Source organism: Panthera tigris, chromosome B3 (assembly GCF_018350195.1).
Source record: "Panthera tigris isolate Pti1 chromosome B3, P.tigris_Pti1_mat1.1, whole genome shotgun sequence".
Classification (NCBI taxonomy): Eukaryota; Metazoa; Chordata; class Mammalia; order Carnivora; family Felidae; genus Panthera; species Panthera tigris.
Genome location: NC_056665.1, coordinates 112,543,555 through 112,565,532, shown reverse-complemented (window position 1 = coordinate 112,565,532; position 21,978 = coordinate 112,543,555). Strand labels below are relative to the sequence as shown.

The 21,978-nt window shown below is 38.6% G+C and overlaps 1 protein-coding gene across 9 annotated transcripts in view; it reads right to left on the bottom strand.

Moving 5' to 3' along the window:
- Nucleotides 1-21,978, bottom strand: part of FAM71D (family with sequence similarity 71 member D) — a 34,607-nt gene that overhangs the window by 10,644 nt on the left and 1,985 nt on the right. For 6 of the 9 annotated variants that reach the window (XR_006218934.1, XR_006218935.1, XR_006218933.1 and 3 more), the window contains exons 2-6: nt 14,206-14,293; nt 10,828-10,990; nt 8,324-8,523; nt 6,866-7,400; nt 3,566-3,816 (exon numbers count right to left, since the gene is read on the bottom strand). Coding sequence is in view for 6 of the 9 variants with exons in the window: in XM_042989934.1 (XP_042845868.1) it covers nt 3,566-3,816; nt 6,866-7,400; nt 8,324-8,523; nt 10,828-10,986 (1,145 nt within the window). In the remaining 3 variants the exon portion in view is untranslated. Of the gene's footprint in view, nt 1-3,565; nt 3,817-6,865; nt 7,401-8,323; nt 8,524-10,827; nt 10,995-13,967; nt 14,039-14,205; nt 14,294-21,978 lie in introns of all 9 variants that reach the window. The other 3 variants (XM_042989936.1, XM_042989935.1, XM_042989937.1) reach the window with 3 other exon arrangements.

The following is a 21,978-nucleotide window of genomic DNA, read 5'->3' as shown; positions in this document are numbered from 1 at the left end:
AATGAACCAAACTTTGCCATTGAAAATTTCTTCTGTTGCTTCAAAGGACAAGAAGTGATGTTTCTTATGCAATTGAGGCAATTTCAACTGTTCCATTTTCTTCTGGCTTATTTTAGTTTTAAAATATTTTATTCTTTTGGAGTACCTGGGGGCCCAGTCAGTTGAGCGTCCAACTTCAGCTCAGGTCATGATCTCACAGTTGGTGAGTTTGAGCCCCCAGAGCCTGGAGCCTGCTTCGGATTCTGTGTCTCCGTCTCTCTCTGCCCCTCCCCTGCTCACTCTCTCTCTCTATCAAAAATAAGTAAACATTAAAATTTTTAAAAAATATTTTACTCTTTTCCCATCTGAAAATTTTTTTGTGGTACAGCATAAATCTCTGACATTTTGTAGAGTTTTGCTTTTTTTCATGTTTTTTTTTTGAACCTCTATCAGTTTGACTCAGTTTTATTGTCTTAATGTCTATATCCTAAACTTTCTGATGGCCATTTAATTATAATACGGCTTAAGATTTTATACAACTGAATCCCTCGATATATTCCAGCCCCAAGTTTCCTTGAGATTCTTACTCTTCTCTTTTCCACATACTTTTTATATTATAATTTCTATGAGATAGCCTATTGAGATAATTGGTATTATATTAAATTTATAAATTAATTTAGGCTTTGTCATCTTTGTTGTCTTAAATATACCTACCCAGATAGAAAGCTTATTTTTCCTTATTGAAGTGTCTTTGGTTTCTGCCACTAGAGTTTTGTAATTCCATGTATACAGGTCTCTTATCACTCTCACTAAATATTTAATTTTTATTGCTGCTTTTGAAAAATACATTCTCTTTTGTCAATGTATTTTTGGTTTGTTAATAAAAATCATGAAACAAATGATATTTTGTGAGTTTATCTTCTAATCTGTGACTATCTTAAAGTTGTTTACAAACTAATATTTTTGATGATTGTCAAGTTTTCTAAATATAAATTTCTATTTGCAAAGAGTGATTTTTAAAAATTTCATTTATTAATCATATTTCTTTGTCCTATTGCAATTGCTAGACTCCCTTAAATTATATTACATAGAAATGTTAATAAGGAACATCTTTAATTTATTCTAAGTTTTAAGTAGAACACTTCTATAATTTTTCATTAAAAACAATTTCTTCATTAAATTTCTTGGGGCGCCTGGGTGGCTTAGTTGGTTAAGCATCCAACTTCAGCTCAGATCACGATCTTGCGGGTTCCTCAGTTCGAGCCCCGCTCTGTGCTGACAGCTTGGAGCCTGGAACCTGCTTCAGATTCTGTCTCCCTTTCTATCTGCCCCTCCCCAGCTTGCACTCTGCCTCTCTCTCTCTCTCTCTCCCCCTCTCTCTCTCTCTCTCTAAAAAAAATTAAACATTAGAAAAAACCCCACAATGCTGTCTCTGGTTGGGAATAATTATTTAAAAAAAAAATTTTTTTTTAATGTTTATTTTTTGAGACAATGCTAGAGACAGAGGGAGACACAGAATCTGAAGCAGGCTCCAGGCTCTGAGCTGTCAGCACAGAGCCCGACGTGGGGCTCAAACTCACGGACAGTGAGATCGTGACCTGAGCCAAAGTCGGACGCTTAGCCGACTAAGCCACCCAGGCACCCCTGCTCTTCCTTTAAATAAGGACTTATATTTCCTTAATTTCATGTTAAGCGCTTGCTACATTTTGCCCGCTAAGATTCTATGAATTTAACATTTATTGTCTTAAGTAGGGATTAATCTAGAATTTTATTTCTTGTCAGTCTTTATAATCCAAACAAATTATTTGCTTCAAAAAATTAGGAGAACATAACATAATTTTTCTATATTTAAAAGAGAATTTTACATTAAATAGAGATAATTCTTAGAGTATCTAAAACCCTGTCCAGTAAAAGTCACAACTATGTTTTTCTCTTTCGTGGGAGCTCCTGGGTGACGTTGTTCTATGTTCTCAAGTTGTGACTATGCCAGTTTTGCCTCTTTGTATTTTTGTTAAAGTCATTTATTTAACTTAGGGTTTCAAAGCTATTAAAGAAAAGCTGTATGTAATATTTCTCAATAACATTTTACTATTGTTCTTGTTAGTTGATGATGACCTCTAAATTTCTAATTTTATTATTAAAAAAAAGTTGTCCAATGGTTTGCCTGTTTTGTCATTCTTTTTGAAGAACCAGCCAAACCCTGTGGAACGTCACATTACTAATAATTTTTCTCGTTTATTTATTTATTTATTTATTTTTGGTTTGTTTTTGTTTTCCCTTGCTCCTTTTTTATATTTAAAAAGAATTTAGACAGGAGCGCCTGGGTGGCTCAGTCACTTGAGTGTGTCCAACCCTTGACTCAGGTCACAATCTCCAAGTTTGTGGGTTCAAGCCCCACATCAGGCTTTGCACTGACAGTGCAAAGTCTGCTTGGGATTCTGTCTCCCTCTCTCCCTGCCCCTCCCCTGCTTGTTCCCTATCTCTCTCTCAAGATAAAAACAAACAAACAAAAAAGAATTTAGACATAGTTCATTAACATTCCCTATTTTCAGTCTTGCTATTGTAAGCATTTAGACCTCTGTGTTTTTCTTTGGTTTCTTTTTAGTAGTTACTCTGAAATGATTGGATTAACTTTTATCTTTAGAATACATCAGTGCTCCCTCACATTCAGCTTGCAACTGTGTATTAAAATTATGAAAATATTTTTTTCAGGTTATTAACTTACTAGTTGGAAATGTACAAAAGCATGAGAAATACATAGAGGAGAAAATAGAAGTATAACGATGAAAGAAAGAGTTCCCATAGTCTAACTCCAAACTGTGGACACTGATTCTATCCTGTATTCTTCAGCCACACACAGTTGATACCAGATAGACTCAAATGTGAACTGAAGGGTGTGAGAAGTTGATAGGGAAATAAAAATTTGACAAGGTTAAACTGAATGTGGATAATTTAGTTTTTTAAAAAATTTTATTTACTTTAAAAAAATTTTTTATACATTTATTTATTTTTATTCTTGAGAGGCAGAGAGAGACAGAGCACAAGTGGGGGATGGGCAGAGAGGGAAGGAGACACAGAATCCAAAGGAGGTTCCAGGCTCTGAGCTGTCAGCACAGGGCCCAATGCAGGGCTCGAACTCACAAACCGCGAGATCATGACCCAAGCCGAAGTCAGAAGCTCAACCGACTGAGCCATCCAGGCGCCCCTAAATTTTTATTTATTTTTGAGAGAGAAAGAGAGAGAGAGAGAGAAAGAGAGAGATAGAGTATGAGCAAGGGAGGGCCAAAGAGAGAGGGAGACACCGAATCTGAAGCAGGCTCCAGGCTCTGAGCTGTCAGCACAGAGCCCATTGTGGGCCTTGAACTCACAAGCCGTGAGATCATGACCTGAGCCGAAGTTGGATGCTTAACTGACTGAGCCACCCAGGCTCAGTGGATAATTGAGAGTTAACGATGGCATCATTCAATTACATTGTATTTACAGCTGAGACTGTTCAGTAGCAAGGGCCAGAGTTGCGGGGACCTTAAAGCACACACTTACATTACTTCGCGTCTTAGCATCCCTGACATTTCCCTGCCTCACATACCTGGATTCCTCAGCCTTGAGAGCTGTGTTGCTAAAATCAGTTGTCCTTATTTCAGATGTTCTAATGATGCTCATCCTTTTGAATGAATTTATGTCACTTTCTTCTGGAGTCAAAGTAGAATGAAAACATCGTTCACCTTCGAAAGTCAGTGTTACATTTGAGATGGTGACATGTTTTGAGGATTCTTTGCATTCATTCTTAATTTTTGTATCTCGTAGACACCCAGGTTTCAGAATGTTTTCCATTTTTTCCTTTGAAAATAATAAAGAGCAGCAAATCAGGTAACAGAACGGTGTCACACAGAAATAGATGATTTCTGGAGCAATATCTAATACAGTAATCATGTCATTCGTATTAACTGAGTGCCCTCGAGTGCCTGGGCGCAGTAATGAGGGAATGACGCTTGGTGTTGTGTGGCCACTGAGGAGGCCAGGCGGGCATCAGAGGCTTCTAGTGTGGGACCTGACACAGCCCATTCAGAAGCTCTTGTGGTCAGGCACACCGCTGTCACCTCGCACAAGAAAACTAGTATTTAATTACAGCATTTCCTCTTTCTGAATTGTCGGGGCATGGAAGGTTGTCTAGAAATGCCTTGCCACCTGCTCTCCAATCTAATGTTGCTCTTTATTTAAGAGCATTTACCAGGCGGCATGAGTTGGGAGGTTCACAATAAGACAAAAGCATTTATTTCTCGAAAGACTTAGAACCAATACCTAGAACTAATACTATAAAATCTCTCCTGTTGTCTTGATTTCTTGGTTTCTATTAATGCATCACCTCTCCTCACCACTCACTGTCTTCCTCAGAATCTGTCTCGGGCCTCAGAGGAATTGGTCAGTGGGTCCTAAGGACTCCGTCTGTCTGACATCCCTCATACCTGCACCCTCCTCCTCCCATCAGCACCGCTTAGTCCATCGCCTCTCCTGACTTCCCTCGAAAATAATACAATACTCTTCTTCCTTAAAGAAAACACGTTTTTTCCGTAACACATACTTACTGTAGAATATTTAGAAAATCCTGGAAGATATAAAGTGAAAGGGAGAATATTATTGTCTGCTTAAGGCCACTGGCCAGAAATAACTATTCCTATGGCACATGTCATTTAGTCTTTGTGCCCATTTATTTATTTTGTTCTTCTTTGTGATAACATTTCAGTTCTATATCCTAATGATTTTATTAAAAGCATTCTCCTCATGTCATTAAAAATTGTGTAAAACTGCTTGAATTTTTTTGAATTAAAAATTATTTCTATTGTAGGAAATAGAAAATTCAGAAAAGTGTAAAGAGGAAAATATTAATCCCAGAATCTAGAAATAAACTGCTGTTAACAGTATGACTTTCTCACCTTCTATTGTTTGTGAGCATGAAATGTATTTTCATGTAATAGGAATCATACTCACTTTTCACTCAACTTTTCCCAATCATGAAAATTTCTGCAAGAAAAATTTTTCCAACAATTTTAATAACTACAGAGTAGTCATTCATTTAATAGATATTTACTGACTGTCTATGGTCTTGCCTGATACTGTTGTTGCTCCTGAAAAAAATAAAGAAGGCACCTGTCTTTCATAGATTTACATTAGTTTAGCAATTCCCCTGTGGTGGATATTTAGGTTACTTTCAAATTTTCGTTATTTCATTTTTACCAACATGGTATAGATATAGTATAATTAACATCTTTACAGCTAAATCCTCATTCTTATTTCTGATTAATTCCTTAAGAAAGATTCCTAGAAATGGAGTCACTGAATCAAAGGGTATAAATATTTTTAGGTTCTTGATTCATAATGATTTCAAGAAAGTTTGGGCCAATTCTCATCCCTACCACAAACCTATAAGAATTCCAAGTTGACCACATCTTTACTAACACTGACTATTTTTCTTCTTCTTTAAAAAAATTTTTTTAATGTTTATTTATTTATTTATTTATTTAATTTATTTTTTTTTAACGTTTATTTTTGAGACAGAGAGAGACAGAGCATGAATGGGGGAGGGTCAGAGAGAGGGAGACACAGAATCTGAAACGGGCTCCAGGCTCTGAGCTGTCAGCACAGAGCCCGACGCGGGGCTTGAACTCATGGACCGCGAGATCATGACCTGAGCCGAAGTCGGCCGCTTAACCGACTGAGCCACCCAGGCGCCCCGATGTTTATTTATTTTTGAGAGAGACAGAGAGGCACAGTGTGAGAGGGGAGGGGCAGAAAGAGAAGGAGACACAGAATCAAAGCAGGCTCCAGGCTCCCAGCTGTCAGCACAGAGCCTGACACGGGGCTCGAACTCATGGACTGCGAGATCATGACCTGAGCCAAAGTTGGATGCTTAACTGACTGAGCCACCCAGTGCCCCTATTTTTATTTTTTTAATTAACAGTTTTATTTAACAGGTTATTTTTCCCCCAAGTTTGCATTCCTTTGATTACTAGTGAGGTTAAATTTTCTCCACGATATTTATTGCAGTTGCTTCTTCTGTAAAATATTTATCCTTGCCCTTTATGACTTTTCTCTTGTGGGCCCCATGGAGATTTTCCTCAGTAGTCCTCAAACTTCTCTCTTTATCTACATTCCATGTTACCGTCAGATTAACCTTTCTAAAAACACAGCTCCTTCACTCCCTCACACAGAGGTTTTTTACAGTTAAAGTTTGCCCAAAGAGCAAAGTACACGCTTCTTAATTTGGCATTCAAGGTTTGCAGACAACTTTCGAATCCTATATCCCAATATTTTCCGTATATATTATGCTCCAGCCAAACTGAACTAACTGTTCTTGGATATGGCTCTGTGGTTTTTCACTTTCTGGCTTTTTCTAAAGCAACTTACTTCTTTTGGTATTTTATTTTTCTATTTCCACCCTCACTTTTACCCACTGAAATTTCACCCCATCCTTCAATGTAGTGTGTACTTTTATATACATTTAAACTTTAAAATAGCCCTTACATATCAGTATCCTCACTTTGGAGATGAGGAAACTGAGGCTCACACAGCTTCAATGGATTGGTCAAACAGATATGCAGCAGGGCAAGTTTCCAACCCAAGTCTTCTGACCCTGGTCCCAAAGTTCTTTCCATCCCACCACAGTTTTCTGATACTGGGTTAAATCTGATGGTAAGCATGGTCACGCCTCTTTCAGGATATGTCTTACAACTCCTTTATACTGGGGCTCAGGGATACTATCTCATTAAAATTACTCAGAGCACATTTCACAGCATTTTGATAATCAATGTCAAGGAGCTAACCAAGAAGGGCGATCTTGGTTATCACTCCTGTTCTTGATTATTAAGAATGAGTCTTCCATGTCACATACCTTTTCCTCTTGCTTGGCCCTTAGTATGTCATCGTTTTCAAACACCACTGTAACCTCCGAGTTGTTTGGGACATCACAGACATCCGTGACTTCTGTGACTTCTGTGACAATTTTTATATCTGGGGCCTCTGTGACCTCATTTTCTGGAACATCTGTGACGTCTGTGACATCGGTGACATCTGTGAATTCTGAGAAATCAATGCTTTCTATGGCATTTACAGGGTCTGAACATGTGTACATGTGCGGGGTCTGTATGGCTGCAAATGCTGCAATATCCATGATGTCCACTGAACCTGTGATATCTGTGCTATTGGTGATTTCCGAGAGGCTTGAGACTTCTGACAGTTTGGAAGCTTTGGCTTTCTCCTGATTCAAGAGGGAGATGAGTTCCACCCATTGACAAAATAGGGTGTCCTGTTTACATGCAGGGGCACAGAGCTGCAGGTAGTAGGCTCGACCACTGACCAGCTTTACTTTGAGGCGCATATTCTCAGCATCGTGCACAGAAAGAGTCACAAACTGTAGAGGGAGAAACCTGCAAACAAACACAAATGTCATCTGGAGGCCTGATTGGAGACCTGTCAAAAGGCCTTTCCTTTTATGTTGCATAGCAGTTGTGACAGTGAGGTTCAGGGAAACAGGCTTGTCTCCCAGATGGGCCTGGTTTGGGGCAGGCACAAGGTTGAACAGTACCTTCTTGTGGCCACCATGTTCCCAGGTCTGGTCCTTAGCTTTTGAGGCTTAAAACTTTGATTTTTAGTACATGTAACCAGGCTCCTGAGGGCCATCTCGCTCAAAGCATACTCCTAAGACTCTGATGAGCTTAAAAAATCAGAGTATCAACTATTTATCTTGAGAAGTTGTCCTACTTAGTTAATCCTGGAAAGCTGAGAGAGAAGTTGAGTGATTGCTCTAGGTCATACAGCAAGTTAGTGGCTTGAGACAAGACTAGAGCTAATCCTTTTTTTTTTTTTAATTATTTATTTTTGGGAGAGTGCAAGTTGGGGAGGGGCAGAGAGAGCGGGACAGAGGATCCGAAGTTCTGCACTGACAGCAGCAAGGCCGATGAGGACCCGGAAGTCACGATCTGCAAGCTCATGACCTGAGCCGAAGTTGGACGCTCAACAGACTGAGCCACACAGGTACCCCAAGACCAGATGGAGGTACTGATGGAGGCTAAGATGCTGGGCAAAGAAGGACATGCCCTAGAGAGGCAGTTTATTATGAATCTTCAGTTCCTGTTACTTAGGTTTAGTTTTTAAAAATTAACTACCTGTTTGACTGCCAGCTTGTCATAAGCTATTTTCCCAGACTTTGAGGACACGACTCTATCATGTGTCGCACAGTGCAAGTGAGATGCTCCCTTGGAGCAAATATCATTGGTGTTTCTATTTTCAGTTTCTCAGGGGTAAAGCATGTTTTCTGAGAGATCCTTAACCTCTTCCCTTTGTAACTCACCTGGTGAGCACCAGGTTCTCTGGAGAAGGAGATGTCAGGAGACTTTGAAATAGGGGTTCTGTATCTTTCTGGGCTTCAGGTGTCAGATGTGCCAGAAGCATCACATTGGGGGTCTTGTGGGTGCTACTGGAAGAGCAGATGCCTACAGTCACCCAGTTGGCTCGGTTGTGAAGGTAAATGGATTCACCTCTCCTATTAACCTAAGGTAGAGAACAGGAAGAGGGGTTTTGTGATAAAGTATATGGCCCCAACAACCTGGCTTACCTGAGCAGTGCAGAAAATAATGGAGAAATGAACCATGATGCATTTGTTCAATCACTTGTTGATGTGAATTCTTAGAAATATCACAGTGTGGGATGCCTAGGTAGCTCAGTTGGTTGAGCGTCCAACTTCAGCTCAGGTCATGATCTTGTGGTTCATGAGTTCGAGCCCCACATCAGGCTCTGCTGACAGCTCAGAGCCTGGAACGTGCTTCAGACTCTGTGTCTCCCTCTCTCTCTGCCCCTTCCCTGCTCATGTTCTGTCTCTCTGTCTCTCAAAAATGAATAAACATTAAAACATTTTTTCAAAATAAAAGAAATATCACAGCGAATGGACGGACACAGTCCCTGGGCCACGGGGGTTCTGTCAGGGAAGGTGAACATTAAGCAAACATGTCACTAATCATTATTGCAAGAAGTATTCCCAAGTACAAGGTCAGGGTGCTGTGCTGTGAAGCATATAACAGGAGACTTGATTTAAGAGGAGATACAGGCAGTGGTGTGCTGGTAAATGTGTAACAACTATCTCTTGGAAGATATGCATATGATAATTACATATTTTACTGCTATAGAAGATGAGTAGCACAATTTACAAACAATGATATTTACAATTTTCTTCATTGTAAATTCAATATAGTCAATTGATTCTCACACACGTCTTCACTGACCTTTGCCAAATTTTTATATCCATAACCTCAAGAGCATAAATAATAGTAAAATGTAGTAAAATAATAGGAATGATGAGGTTTGAGTATATAAGTTTATACAATCTAATTTTTAATAATGGCTGTGTTAAACAGTAGACTTGCAAACTTCCAGAACACTTAGCTGCTCCAGCACACCCTGGACACAGGGTCAGAGAAATCTCCCAGAGGAAGAGACCTCTCGCTGAGACCTGAACAATATGAGATAAACTGGCTGGACAGGAGAACTTTCCTGGCAGAGGAATAGCATGTGCAAAAATCCCCAAATCAAAGAATCTTGGCCAGTAAAAATCTCTGCCAGTTGGAAGATGAGAAGACTGAAAAGTGGCTAGACAGGGATGTGAAGGAAGCCAAAGAGGGGCAACACTTGGTTTCTCAGTTGTACGTTCTCAAAAAAAAAAAAAAAAAAAAAAAAAAAAATCACTTAAAAACAGATATACTCAGAAAAAGGTTGTAGCCCACACTATGGACCTACTCAAAGCCATGCCTGATTAACAGCATTCAGAATTCATCCAGTATTTGCCCCTCAGGGATGGTGCTCCAGCTCTGGGGTTAAATACTGATAAACCTAAACTGGTCATGGTGATTTCATCCCCTTGCCAATGCTTGCTTTCAGCAGGGGCATGTGACCCCCTCCTGGCCAATGAGACACAGCGGGGGCCTCCTGGTGGCTCTGGGAACAGTTTCTCAGCCCTCACAGAAAGTTGCTAGGATGAGAGCATTTCGTCTGTTTCTGGCAGCTGTCACCATCCTGTTTGCATGTAATGTCCTGAGGGGAGCCAACCTGAGGATAATAGAGCAAAAGGAGAGGACCAGGGTCCTCGATGACTCCATGCAAGGGAGCTGTGCTCTTTTACTTTGAGATCATTGTTCTTTTTTGTTTAAATTTGAGGCATAACCTGTGGCAACTTGCTGCCAAAGACATACTAACCTTGAGAGGTTGTGTATGTCGAAGGGAATAACTTACCCAGTTATGATATGGGGTGTGTCTGATCTACAGGGCGCTAACTATCTCTCCCAGTGTTCATTAGAGCTTGTGAAAGGTTATTGGAAAAGGGTGCAGGAGGAAGTGAGCTCTTGGTTTTTGGGGGTAGATTCCTGTGGTTCATCGCTTACATACAATACCCAGTGCTCATCCCAACCAAAATTCATTTTAATACTCAGTCATGTCATACATTTTATTCTTTAAAATGTCTTCTAAATCTAAGAAAGGAGCCATCTGAATGCTTTCCTGTGGCGAGATGTTTGAATTCATTGTCATTCCTTCATGTCATTTTGGGAAGACATGATAGAATGACAATTATGGTAGAGTTAGAACAGAATTCCCGGGTGAGAGTTTGCTGGGAAAAATCGAAGTGAATTTTCCTTTAACATTATAATTATTTTAGGTTGGTTAAAGTTCCAAAACTATTCCCTTTAACTGTCTCATGCAGTCCTTTATCACATTTAAAATAATTCTCCTCCCAATCTTTTCAGTTTCTTTGAGAAAATTAATTACTGAAGTTATTGGAACTTAATTCAGGGCTCAAATATGATTTACCTGGATAAAACTGCTCTCTAATATGGGAGGAGATACAAAAGGGGCATACTCTCCTCCATCCAACATATTTTGAAGATCTCCTGCATCTTGGAAGGGTGGGACGGAGATGGCATCTTGCTTATTGATCCTTGTGGTAGAGTTCCTATTGTTCTTCTTCATGGTGCTTACTCACAAACATCAGAGAGTCGAGGGGATAGGAATACAATGAACAGATACAGAGAAAATTTAATATGATGAAGTTGCCTCACTTACTTATTAATTCAACAAATTTTATCAACATCTATGATATGCCAGTCACTGCTTTGGGCATTGGTGATACATCTGAACACGATTGAGAAGATCCCTGTCCCCATGCAGCTTACACTCTATAGGAAGAATAAGCAACTTAAAAAAAGAAAAAAAAAGGATACTGGATGATTAGAGCTCTCAAGACTCTAGAAAAGATCCATGTAACAGAAAATGCCTGGGGAATGGGGCTGGCAACACTTATTTATTTGGGAAAGTTAGGAAAGGGAAAGAACCTCTCTAGGAGGCCTTGAAACACACACACCACATCCCCCAAACCATTATGTTCTGTCTTCCTAATTAATAGTACCACTCCTCCTGCCATCATGAAGAGTTCTCAAATCCTTTTTTGTGAAAACTGTATCAAAACTACACTACACTGAGAACATCTTTTCCTGACCATTCACCCTTGACTGATCCTTAGCTCTTGGATGAGGATTTCTAACCAATGACTGTTGTCTATCTCCTCTGGTCTCTCGTTCTGGCTCTCTCCCCAGAAACTGCTTCAACAAAGAAAAATGGCTATACATCATTGGATTTCACCTCTTATCTACCAGAAATGACAGAATTCCAGGAAGGGAACATGGTCTCAGAATGTAATTCTGTTCGTATTTTCAAAAGATCACCCTTCCCTTTTCACAAATTCCCTGCCAGTTAGAGGAAGGTTCCTTAACCAGCAAGCTGCTTATGTGTTCTGCCTCAGGTGTATAGTTCCACCTCAGTCCTTCCTCAGAGACTCTTTTTTTCCCTTTTGCTCAAGTGAAGGGGTAAGTAGTGAACGTGTCTTGCTGCTGTCCCAGCCAGGGTCATGGGATGCAGACACCACTGCTACATGACATCCCATTAAGCATATGAGTGTGGGCATGGGAATTCCCCATCAGACCTTCTGCTGGTGGCAACTCAATGCCTCCCTTCAACACATCTGTACATGAACATGGGGAAAGTAAAAAGAGTCTGGAAAAGCAAGGAAGTAAAACAGTCTAGAGTGAAGCCAAAATGGAAAAAGAATGAGAAAGAAAGAAACAGCATTAAGGGGATAAAAGGGGAAAGAGATAAAACCACCACCACCACCACCACCACCACCACCACCACCATCTAAAACAGAGAGGATGGGAACTAAGTCCCCATACCAGGATTCAAACCCTCATAGTCTGACTGGAGGAGCTTATGCCACTGTCCATGGTTCAATTTTGCCTTGAGTGCTTGGAAAGCAAGGACTTGGCAAGAGTTGGCAAGGGTGAGAGGGGTCAGGATAGGTCAGGACAGATGGAAAAGAGGAAAAAGAGGGAGCACCAAAGAATACAGAAGACGTCCTTCTTCCTATTCCCTTTTATTCCTGAACAATTTTGTCTTCAATCCATTAGCTGGGACAAAGAGAGGCAGGAATCTGTACTTGGGGGAGTGGGGAGCCTTGGCTCAGAACCCAAAGGAGGCAAGAACACCTCTGTTGTCAGGATAAGGGGAGTACAGTATAAGAAATCAGAGCCTAGCATGGTGAGGAGGGTGTCTGAGCAGGAGAGAGGATGGTAGAGGAGGAGGGTAATTGGTTATATACAGGGGAATTGGTCAAATAAAATAGGAAAACTTGAGAATCTATACTGATATAAATAAATGAATAAATTACAAGTTTGGTGAGGAACAGAAATTTACATAGCTCAAAGTACCTTCCACCAGCATACTTACTAATTTTCAAGGAGGAAAAAGTAACTTTACATTGAAGAAGCCGTGCAGACACCATCATAGTGGAGTGGTGAATGAACAACATCGGTAACAGAACAAATCAAAATGGTGCATTATCTTATAGGATGCAATGAGGGCACAGAGCATTCCCTTGTGATATTCCTCCCAAAGATGCATGACCCAAATCCAACCATTAGGAAATATCAGACAGAGCCAGTTAGAGGGATATTTGACAAAATAATTGGCCTGTGATCTTAAAAAATATCAATGCAAGTCAAAGTCAAAGAAAAGACTAAGAAACTTTTTCAGACTGAAGGAGACTAAAGAGACATGATAACTAAATGCAATTGTGATTCTTAACTGGCTAGGCAGCCCATTATTGGGACAACTGGTAAAATTTGAATGGGGTCTCAGGATTAGATGATAGTAATATGCAACATTCATGTTCTGATTTTGATGGTTAAATTTTGGCTCTGGAGGAGAATACCCTTGATGGTAAGAAACACAAACTGAAGTATTTGGAGGTAATAGGGCATCAAGTTGGCAAATTACTCTTAAAAGATTCAGGAAAAAAAAGACCTTTGTAGTGTACTTGCAATATTTCTGTATGTTTGTGATGTTTTAAAGATATTAATGGAAATAATACTACAAGGAAAGAGGAAGTAAAAGGTATAGAGAAGAGGATGGGGGGTGTAAAAGAAGATCTAGAGAAGATGGACAGGTTCTGAGGGTTAGAGTGCAAAAAGGCTTTATTTAGCCACGGTTTCTTAGAAAAGACCTTTGCAACAACAGTGGAAGGACCCTTATAGTGATTGGATGGTAGGAAAAAAGCACCTAAAGTCTCATTGTCATCTACGTTTTCTCTCTTTCATGACTTACCCAACAGCACAAAGCATTTATACTATCATCACTTTGTTGAAAGACAGTGAAACTGCCTTAACAGAGACAGAGGACACGGCAAGTGATCAAAACATCAACTGGATTCTTTGGGGCCTAAATATATGGGGGATCTTCTGGAACATGACAAGAAATCATTACAAAAGAGCATTATTGGATGAAAGCAAGGTATAATGGAGGAAAGAAGACAAAGGTCAGCAACCCTTTGGGTCAGGGTGACAAGCAAAATCACAGCAGTTGTTCACCCTCCATTTTCAAGAACAGCTGTGATTTCTTACACTTATCTTTCTCAGCTCAAACTCTCTCTTCATGTTCTCCGTCTTGAGTTCATGTGTCTCCCTCTTGAGATCTAGAAAAGTAGCATTCTTGGTCCACTGAGTTTCCAGAAGAGGAAAAGAGGCAAAGACAGCTTGGAAAGGAGAGGAAAGGAGACAGAATGGAGAGAGAAAGGGAAGGAGTGTGTGTGACGATGTAGAGCTTAATATGGTCTCATTAGTATGCATCAACATATCTCACCTTAACTCAGGGCCAAGCCACAATCCTCTCTCCAAGACGAAGGTTTTAACTCATTTCAGTCTGGGTTTCCTCCTTTTCATGGTGAAGTCTTTTGTGAAGGAGACAAAAATAGAAAATAAAGTGCATACAAAGGAGGAAAATTTCAGTACAAATCCTTACTTTTATTTCATACCTGAGAGGTCCATGCCTTAGAAAGAGTTTTCCTAACGAAGCAAGGTGGGTGAAGTGCTCAGAGGGCTGCTGTTTATATCTGAGCTGAGCTGTTGTCAATGATTCTAATCATGGTCTTTTGGTGAGTGGAACCAGACAGTCACGAGTTCATAGCTCATGGTTGACCTGAAATTGCCAAATGGTAAAATCCTGGGCTCTTAAAGCAAGTAAGATATTTGATAATGTGACAAAGGAAGTAATATAGACTCAAATGACTATTGTACAATGGAGGGTCATAAGAAACCTGAGTTATTTTCTTCCCATAAAAAGCCAGAGTAGCCTATATTACTAACTTTCCAGCTCACTATTTTGTCACTTGTGTATCGTTCTCCATATTGTGCTTGCAGTCACTACAGACAATACTTTTTTCTCTCTGTAAAATTCTGATTTAAATAACCCCTTTAGGAATACCTGGACAAGGTAAACCACAACCATAATAACTACAGAACTCAATGCCATAGGCCAGTGTGGAAATTGGTATAACTGGGACTGTAAAGGATTCTGGAGTCAGACACATCCACGTTCATACTCGGGCTCTGTCGCCTACTTTTGTGGCCTTGGGCATGTTACTTAACATCTCTGAGCTCAAATTTCTCATCTATAAAATGATGATAAAACTACTTAACTCAATAGAGTGATGTATAGGAAACACTGAACACCATGGCTGTCACATAGTGAGCACCTGAGAGCTTATATTGGTCTACTGACACCTGCCCCTCTGTCAAAAAGTATAATTTACTCAGCATTTGCTGCCCTGGGTTCCCTCTTGCTCACTTATAGTTTCATATTTCCCAAGTTTCATTCATTCTAAGAAACATTTTTCCTCAGCTTAACTCTGAAATGGAATGTTCCTTGTGATCACTCAGCTGGTGGTGGTGGTGGGGGGGGGGAATTGCATGGTGGTTGTTATTTGGCTGCATATGCGCAAATTTAATTATGGTTATTCATGTTAAATTATGTACATTTATTGTACTACATGGGTTGCATTTAATTGTCATTTAAAATGTGTTTCTAAATCAAAAGATACTTCTGGACAAATGAAAATGAAAACACAATAGTCCAAAATCTTTGAAATTTTGCAAAAACTGATCTAAGAGGGAAGATTGTATAGGTCTACCTCAAGAAGCAAGAAAAATCTCAAATAAACAACCTAACCTTACATTTACAGCTAGAAAAAGAACAACAAACAAAGCCAAAGCCAATAGAAGGAAGGAAATAATAAGTATTAGAGCAGAAATAAATGAAATAGAGACTAAAAAATCGATAGAACAATGAAGCCAGGAGCTGGTTCTTGGGAAAGGTCAACAAAGTTGATAAAAATTTAGTCAGACTCATCAAGAAAAAAAAAAGAGAGAAGACTCAAATAAAATCAGAGATGGAGGAGAAAGAATAACTAACAGCACAGAAATACAAAATATTATAACAGAATATTATGAGAAATTGTATGCCAACAAATTGGAAAATCTAGAAGAAAAGGTTAAGTTCCTAGAAACATATCATCTTCCCTAACTGAATCCTAAAGCAATAGAGGAACAGACCAATTACTAGCAATGAAATTGAATCAGTAATCAAAAAAGTCCCAACAAAGTTCAGGGCCAAATGTCTTCACAGGCAAATTCCACCAAACATTTAAAGGAGAGTTAAAATGTATTCTTCTCAAGCTTACCCAAAAAATAGAAAAGGAAGGAAAACTTCCAAATTCATTTTATGAGGGCAGGATCACCCTGAAAACCAACCAAAGATACTACAAAAAAGAATAAAGCTACAGGCCAATACCTCAGATGAACATAGATACAAAAATCCTTAACAAAATATTAGTAAACCAAATCCAACAACACATTAAAATTATTCACCATGATCAAGTGGTGTTTATTCCTGGGATGTAAGTGTTGTTCAATATTCACAAATCAATCAGTGTGATACATCACATCAATAAGAGAAAGGATAAAAACCATATGATCATTTCAAAAGATGCAGAAATAGCATTTGACAAAGTACAACATCCATTCATGATAAAAACCCTCAACAAAGTACGTTTAGAAGGAACATACCTCAGCATAATGAAGGCGATATATGAAGAACCCCAGTTAATTTCATAATTAATGGTGAAAAATTGAGAGCTTTTCCTCTAAGATCAGGAACAAGACAAGGATGTCCACTGTTACCACTTTTATTCAACATAATACTGAAAGTCCTTCCCACAGCAATCAGACAAGAAAAAGAAATAAAAAGCATCCACATTGGTAAGGAAGAAGTAAAATTTTCACTACTTGCAGATGACATGAGACTATAAATACAAAACTCCAAAGACTCCAAAAACTACTCCAAAACTCCAAAAACTACCAGACCTGATAAATGAATTCAGTAAAGTTGAAGGGTACAGACAGAAGTCTGTTGCATTTCTATACACTAATAATGAAGTAACAGAAAGAATTTAAGAGAACAATCCCATTTATAATTGCACCAAAAAGAATAAAATACTGAGGTAAACTTAACCCAAGAGGTGAAAGATTTGTTCTCTGAAAAGTATAAAATGGATGAAAGAAACTGAAGATGACACAATCAAATGGAAAGGCATTCCCCGCTCATGGATTGGAAGAATGAATATTGATAAAATGTCCACAATGTCCAAAGCAATCTACATATTTAATGCAATCCCTATCAAGCTACCAATATTTTTCACAGAACCGGAATAATCCTAAAATTTGTGTGGAAGCACAAAAGACCCCAAATAGCCAAAACTACGTTGAAAAAGAACAAAGCTGGAGGCAATACATCCTGGATTTCAAGATACACTGCAAAGCTAGTAGTAATTGAAATAGTATGGTACTGGCACAAAAATAGACACATAGATCAATGAAACAGAACTGAGAGTCCAGAAATAAACCCACACTTTTATGGTCAATTAATCTACAATATACAGTGGGAAAAAGATAGTCTCTTTAACAAATGGTATGAGGAAAACTGGATACTACATGTAAAAGAATGAATCTAGACTACATCTTTATGCCATATACAAAAATAAACTCAAAATAGATTAAAAACCTAAATGTGAACCTGAAACTATAAAATTACTTTGAAAAATAGGAAGTAATTTCTTTGACATCAGCTGTAGAAATACTTTTCCAGATATGTCTCCTCTGGCAAGGGAAACAAAAGCAAAGTTAAACTATCAGGACTACACCAAAACAAAAAGCAAAAAACAAACAAACAAACAAAAACAAAAATAAAAACAAACCCAAACCCAAACCAACCCCCTCCCTCCCCGCCCCAAATCAACAAAACAAGGCAACCTGCTGAATGGAAGAATTTATTTGCAAATGATATATCCAATAAGATGTTAATACCTAAAATATTTAAAGAATTTATACACCTCAACACACACACACACACACACACACACACACACACACACACACACAAAACCCAATTAAAAAATGGGCAAAGGAATTGAATAAACGTTTTTCCAAAGACATTCAGATGGCCAACAAACACGTGAAAAGATGCTCAACATCAGCAATCATCAGAGAAATATAAATTAAAACTATAAGGAGATATAACTGTACATGTGTCAAAATGGCTAAAATAAAAAAGACAAGAAATAACAAGTGTTGGTGAGAATATGGAGAAAAAGGAACCCACATGCACTGTTGGTGTGAATGCAAATTGGTACAGGCACTGTGAAAAACAGTATGGAGATTCGTCAAAAAATTAAAAATAGAATTACCATTTGATTCCACTAATGAGTATTTTTACCCAAAGAAAACAAAAACAGTAATTCAAAAAGGCATATGCACTTTTATGTTTATTGCAGCATTTTTTACAAAAGTCAAGTTGTGGAAGCAACCCAAGTGCCCAATGATAGATGAATGAATAAAGATGTATATGTATATATACAATAGAATATTACTCAGCCATAAAAAAGAATGAGATCTTGCCCTTTGCAACAACATGGATGGACCTAGAGGGTATAATGCTAAATGAAATAAGTCACTAGAGAAAGACAAATACCATATGCTTATATGTGGAATAATTTAAGAAGCAAAACAGACAAAGAAAACAAAAAAGCAGATTCTTAAATATGGAGACCTGGTGGTTGCCAGAGTGAGGTGAATAGGGGGATGGATGAAATAGGTGATGGGGATTAAGAATACACTTATCTTTTTTTTTTTTTAATTTTTAAAAACAAATCTTTATTTTTGAGAGAGAGAGACAGCATGCAAGCAGGGGAGGAGCAGAAAGAGGGGGACACAGAATCTGAAACAGGCTCCAGGCTCTGAGCTGTCAGCATAGAGCCTGACGCGGGGCTTGAACTCACCAACCGTGAGATCATGACCTGAGCTGAAGCTGGACACTCAACCAACTGAGCCACTCAGTTGCCCCTCTTTTTTTTTTTTTTTTTAAGTTTATTTATTTATGAGAGAGAGAGAGAGAGTGTGTGCGGGGTAGGTGCAGAAAGAGAGGCAGAGAGAGAATCCTGAGCAGGCTCTGAACTGTCAGCACAGAGCCTGACACGGGGCTCGATTTCACAAACTGTGAGCTCATGACCGGAGTTGAAATCAAGTCAGGTGCTTAACTGACTGAGCCATCCAGGCATCCCAAGAATACACTTATCTTGATGAGCACTGAGAAATGTATAGAATTGTTGAATCATTATATTGTACACCTGAAATATAACACTGTATATTAATTTATACTTGGCTAAAAATAAAATGTGTTTCTAATGATAATCTGAAAACATTTTGTTGATACCTTCTGATGTGGTCAAGAAAGTTCCAGTATAAAACTTGCAGAAGACCTGTCAGAGTTTAGGAAGAAGTTCCCAGAGACTGGAGTGGAGCACTCTTTTAAGAAATGCACAGAGGATGACAGAATAGAGTATGACAGACATTGTGTGGAAAACTTCTAAGTAATGAGAAAGCATTTAATTGTGTAATTAGCAGCATTTTTTTTTCTTTCTCCGTGGTCCATAACATAATGGATATAATAATTGATGGATCTTAGATCTGATGAAATGCAGTAGTCAACTTCTGCTCATCCAGAAGTGAGTGACAAAGTGCACATTAAAAAAAAAAAATCACTCTAAGAAAAGTGACAACCTGCAATGTCTACGGTTAGCAAATTCACGATAATCTGTGGATTCTCTGTGGTCACTAGGACTAGGGAATGCCCCTTCCAGCAGTCATTTATGTGGTCCCCAGGATCCCTTTGATGCAAGAACCTGAGGGTGCAAGTGTAATTGTGAAATTAGGGCCACAGAGAAGGAATTTGCAGTGAATTTGCAGCCACACTGGGCCTTGCCCTTCTCATCCCTTTTGAACTCTGGAACAAAGAGGAGATCAGCTAAGGAGCTGAAAACGGAACAGAATCTTTTATCTTCACCTGTGTGGTGTTCGTTTCTAAACATTTGTTCCAGAATTGTTTTGACACTTTTGGATCATGTGTATAGATGGTAAAAATAAATGTGTGAATTTTAACTGGTTTTGTTGTAACTGTCATTCGAGATTACCAATCTGTCCACCACAAACCCTGCCCACACCTCTCCCATTATCCTGGTCATGAGCTGAGACTGCACTGTTCTTGAGACATATGAATTGTTCTATGAAACCAATTTTGGCTAACCACACACACCACCACACATTTTGTCAAAGATCCCAAAGCATAATCATCAACTGTTAAATTAACTATTTAGGGGCGCTTAGGTGACTCTGTCGGTTAAGCGTCCGACTTCAGCTCAGGTCACGATCTCATGATCGCGAGTTCAAGCCCTGTGTCGGGCTCTGTGCTGACAGCTCAGAGCCTGGAGCCTGCTTTGGATTTTGTGTCTCCCTCTTTCTCTGCCCTGTTCACACTCTGTCTCTCTCTTAAAAATAAATAGACATTCAAAAAATTTAAAGAAGACCCTACTTAGTAGGTTTACTCTCAATATCTGGAGATAGTACTAAAGTTTTGGTATATATATCTTTTTAGTTTTATAAATATATATTTATATAATATGTAAAATACACAATGTTGTATGTTAGATATATACATTGTGTGTTACATATAATACATATTAATATTTTCCTATAACATTAAATATTTTAAAAGCAGGAGTTACCAATCATGGTGTGGACCTATTTGGAACATCACAATCTTCTGTAAGATGTACCAAAATTAATTGTGCCCAGTGGCTAAGCTGATGCTTGAGAAATGAGTTTTTCTTAAAAAGCAGTAGATAATTCATGGCCCTCACTCTGATAATTCCCTGTGCTCTGCTGTACTTTCCTGTGGGAAGACCAGAACAGCCTGATAGCTCATAGCCCCCAGCCCTCTTATCCAATTAGCAACCCTTCCTGAGATATTGTTATTAATTACGATGATTCAAAATAATTCTAATTTGTGTGGGCTGGGCTCTTCCAGATATTTTTGTTCTCTTAATAATTTTACTTATGGATCAGTTTCTAATATAGCTTTATTGAGATATTGAGATATAATTTACATAGTATCAACTTCACTCATTTCAATGATTTTTAGTGTATTTACAGAATTGTACAGCCATCACCATAATCTCACTTTAGAACATTTCCATTATTTCCATGGATACATTTTTTTCCCCTCAGAAAGTTTTACATTTATTTGTTTTTGAGAGAGAGACAGAGCACAAGTGGGGGAGGGGCAGAGAGAGAAGGAGACAGAGAATCCAAAGCAGGCTCCAGGCTCTGAGCTGTCAGCACAGAGCTTGATGCGGGGCTCGAACTCACAAACTGTGAGATCATGACCTGAGCTGAAGGCGGATGCTTAACCGACTGAGCCACCCAGGCGCCCCTCCACGGACACATTTTTAATAAGGATAAATGTAGATAACGAAGTATAAATTCCTATGCATTTATGCTTCTCTTGCGTTGCCCTGTGACCACTGCAGTTTAGAGAATGATATGACCACAATCATTATGATGAGAAATCTGAGCAGAGAGATGTTGCAAGTGAAATTTGCAACAGTGTTACTCATATTAATGAGTACACCATTTGTAGATTCTACATAAATATTTTAAAAATAAAGCAAGGCTTATTTATGCAAATTCTTTATGGAAGTTCATACTACCTTGCTTTATTAACATTACATGTACAATAAAGGTCTGCAGTATAAAACTCATAAATAAAAAGTAAATTTTAGTATTAAAAAAGGTTGATCACATCAAAGGGCCAGTGAATGTATATGTTATAGAATTACAATAAATAGGTTTTGAATGAATGTGTGAAATAGAGCAGAGAAACAAAGCAGACTTGCTATAGGGCATCAGGGGAACCTGGCTTCATTTCACATATACACAGAATCTTTTGTTATAACTTGTTCTACAAGGATTGTGTATTCATTTTCACAATCACAGTTTATGTTTTTGTGATAATTTATGCCTTTCCCTAGGCTCAATAAATGTTTTCTACATCTAATTAAGCAAGTATTGTACGGGGAGAGCGTGTATAAGGGTTTTAACTGTGTTACAGAGCGTGAAGGAATCTAATTGTATTTGAGATGGACCCTAACTTATCCTGTCACAAGCAGATTCTTTACATTCTTTGTTA